Consider the following 2658-nt stretch of genomic DNA (forward strand, 5'->3'; position numbering starts at 1 on the left):
AGGAAACTGAGGTCTTTTGGGGTTCAGGGGTCACTCCTTAAGACTTTCTATAACTCGGTGGTGGCCTCGGCCATCCATTAAGGCATTGTCTGCTGGTCAGGCAGCATCTCGGCCCCGGATAGGAAGAGATTAGAGCGACTAGTACCAGTTCTGTCCTGGGCTGCTCCCTAGACACTCTGGAGGAGGTGGGCAACAGGAGGATGCTAACTAAGCTAAAAGCTATGATGGACAGTCCCTCCCATCCCCTCCAGCCCGCCCTGACAGCACTAGGTAGCTCCTTCAGCCAGAGACTGTTACACCCGCGCTGCAAGAAGGAGAGATACCGCCGCTCCTTCCTACCGACTGCTGTCAGGCTGCTGAATAAAAAATAAATAAATGATGTGGAAGACTATTGTAAATAGCACTGTGACCTTATCCATATCTGTATTTATATTGCACTTAATTGAACGGTGTTTGTTTTCTTTTTCTTCTTTCTTCTTTCTCCCCATTATCTTGCTGCTGTGGACTGTAAATTTCCCCATTGTGGGACAAATAAAGGATATCTTAATCTTAATAGTCAAACTATGTGGCCCGCAAAAGCAAATCAAAGATGTCAACTTTCATGATGCTTACTCAAATCTCTACCAACATTTAAAATTCTCCTTTGTAATAACAAAGAGTGACTGTAAGCATTTTCTCGTCACGAAATCCCTCAGTGAGGTAACTTAAACAATAGGTGAATAAGAAAACCTTTATTTGTCTCACAATGGAGAAATTCACAATTTACAGCAGCAAAATTATGAAAGGGAGAAAGTAGAAGACAAAAAGTATATAGATAAATTGTAACTAAAATCTGGCCTGCGACAAAAATGAGTTTGACACCACTGCTATACAGGCTATTTGAATGAAGCAACATTACAAGCTTTCATTTAAAAATACAAACTGCAATACTGCTCACCGTGCAGCAGGGGTCCTTAAAGAACTAATATGAATGTAAATCTAGTGATGAACCATTGGCAGAACCATGAGAGACAAGTCTCATTGATTCATGAGGCTTCACTTTGTCCATCACTACTATTAGGTATATTTTAAGAATGTGTGTGTGTACGTGTGCGCGCATGCGCCAAATGTTGTGTTTGAAAGGAATGATGGCATACCTTTTAGATGCCAACACCACTTTGTGTGGCTCACGAATGTGTAAACCTTGAATCTTTATGTTATCAGGCATAAACTTCACCGCATCATCACGGCCATAAGAAAAATTGTGCCTTAACAAAAATGATGATGTTCTCAGAGATGAATCTACAAATGTGCTTATTATGATGGTAAGAGTTAGTAGAGGTGCATTTCATCATCCTAAGAAGGGTTTCTAATGTTGCCTCCTTACATGATATTAATGTAATGATGGAGTGTAGTTCTGACAAAATTTTGATTTATTAATCTCATATTGGATGTAACATACCGGTACTTTAGTTTTCAAGATAATATTTCAACCCAAAATGGCAATAGTGGCTACAGATAAAACGATATCCAAATGTCACGATAAGACATTATCATGATATAAGCCTCACGATAATTTGGGGAGGGTGGCAATATTAAAAATGATACTGTATAAAAACTCAATATTGTTGGGGGAAAAAAAAGCTCAAGATTTTGCAGAAAAAAAGCTGAATATTGTGTTTTACTACATAAGAGCAGTGGGCGGCACAGTGGTCGACTGCTTAGCACGTCGGCATCACAGTGCAGAAGTGCGGGGTTCGATTTCGATTGCGGCCTTTTTGTGTGGAGTTTGCATGTTCTCCCCGTGCCGAGTACTCCGGATTCCTCCCACATTCTAAAAACATGCATGGCAGGTTAATAGAACACTCTAAAATTGTCCTTATGTGTGAGTGTGAGCGCGAATGATTGTTCGTCTATGTGTGCCCTGCCATTGGCTCGCAACCAGTTTAGGGTGCACCCTGCCTACTGTCTGAGGACAGCAACCCTTGTGAGGATAGGCAGATTAGAAATTGGATCAATGAATGGATGGATGGATGGATGGATAACAGCAGTGACAAAAAAAGAGACTCGACCAGTCATTTTTTTAATGTGTGTTCCTATTGGCTAGGAGGCACAAAGTATCATTCATGGTCTCTGTAGTTCACAATGCTGTGTTTAGCTGAAGCGGACAAAAAGTAATGTATTTGGCGGAGATGGGCTGCTTTTAATAACGTTACATGACGATGATGATATTGTGGCCATGTCAAGATCTGTCATAGTTAAATCCCTAATAGTGACCTGATAAACTGTTATTCATTTACCGTTTCTGAGCTGCTCACTGCAAAATGTAATAATGGGTATTGCGATGTCCCTTACTATTGAGGAAATGATGCACAAAAGCAGCACTTTCTTCTCCAAACATTGCGCTTGCCAGCAGCCATATGAGTCCAACCAAGAGCAGCACAGCCACAGCTCGCATGGGGCCTGTGAAGACAAATGGAACAGATCACTTAGGACAAGCAAAATTTAGGATGCGACTCAGCTGAAAGTGGTGAAAAATCAAAACCTACCTGTTAATCGCATGATTACCTCTCTCGTGGAGCTGGGCTAGGATAGAAAAAAAAAAAACAAGTAGATAAATAGTTTGTGTGTGTGTGTGTGTGTGTGTGTGTGTGTGTGTGTGTGTGTGTGTGCGCGGGC

The 2658-nt window shown here is 41.3% G+C and overlaps 1 protein-coding gene across 4 annotated transcripts in view; it reads right to left on the reverse strand.

Moving 5' to 3' along the window:
* The window catches only part of fam3a (FAM3 metabolism regulating signaling molecule A), a 10923-nt gene that overhangs the window by 7077 nt on the left and 1188 nt on the right, over positions 1 to 2658 (reverse strand). For all 4 annotated transcript variants that reach the window (XM_019877293.1, XM_019877292.1, XM_019877294.1 and 1 more), the window contains exons 2-3: positions 2529 to 2565; positions 2335 to 2442 (exon numbers count right to left, since the gene is read on the reverse strand). In XM_019877293.1, the coding sequence (XP_019732852.1) occupies positions 2335 to 2442; positions 2529 to 2541 (121 nt within the window). In that variant the 5' untranslated portion in view covers positions 2542 to 2565. The remainder of the gene's footprint in view (positions 1 to 2334; positions 2443 to 2528; positions 2566 to 2658) is intronic.

The sequence above is a fragment of the Hippocampus comes genome, unplaced genomic scaffold, assembly GCF_001891065.2.
Source record: "Hippocampus comes isolate QL1 unplaced genomic scaffold, H_comes_QL1_v1.1 scaffold167, whole genome shotgun sequence".
Classification (NCBI taxonomy): Eukaryota; Metazoa; Chordata; class Actinopteri; order Syngnathiformes; family Syngnathidae; genus Hippocampus; species Hippocampus comes.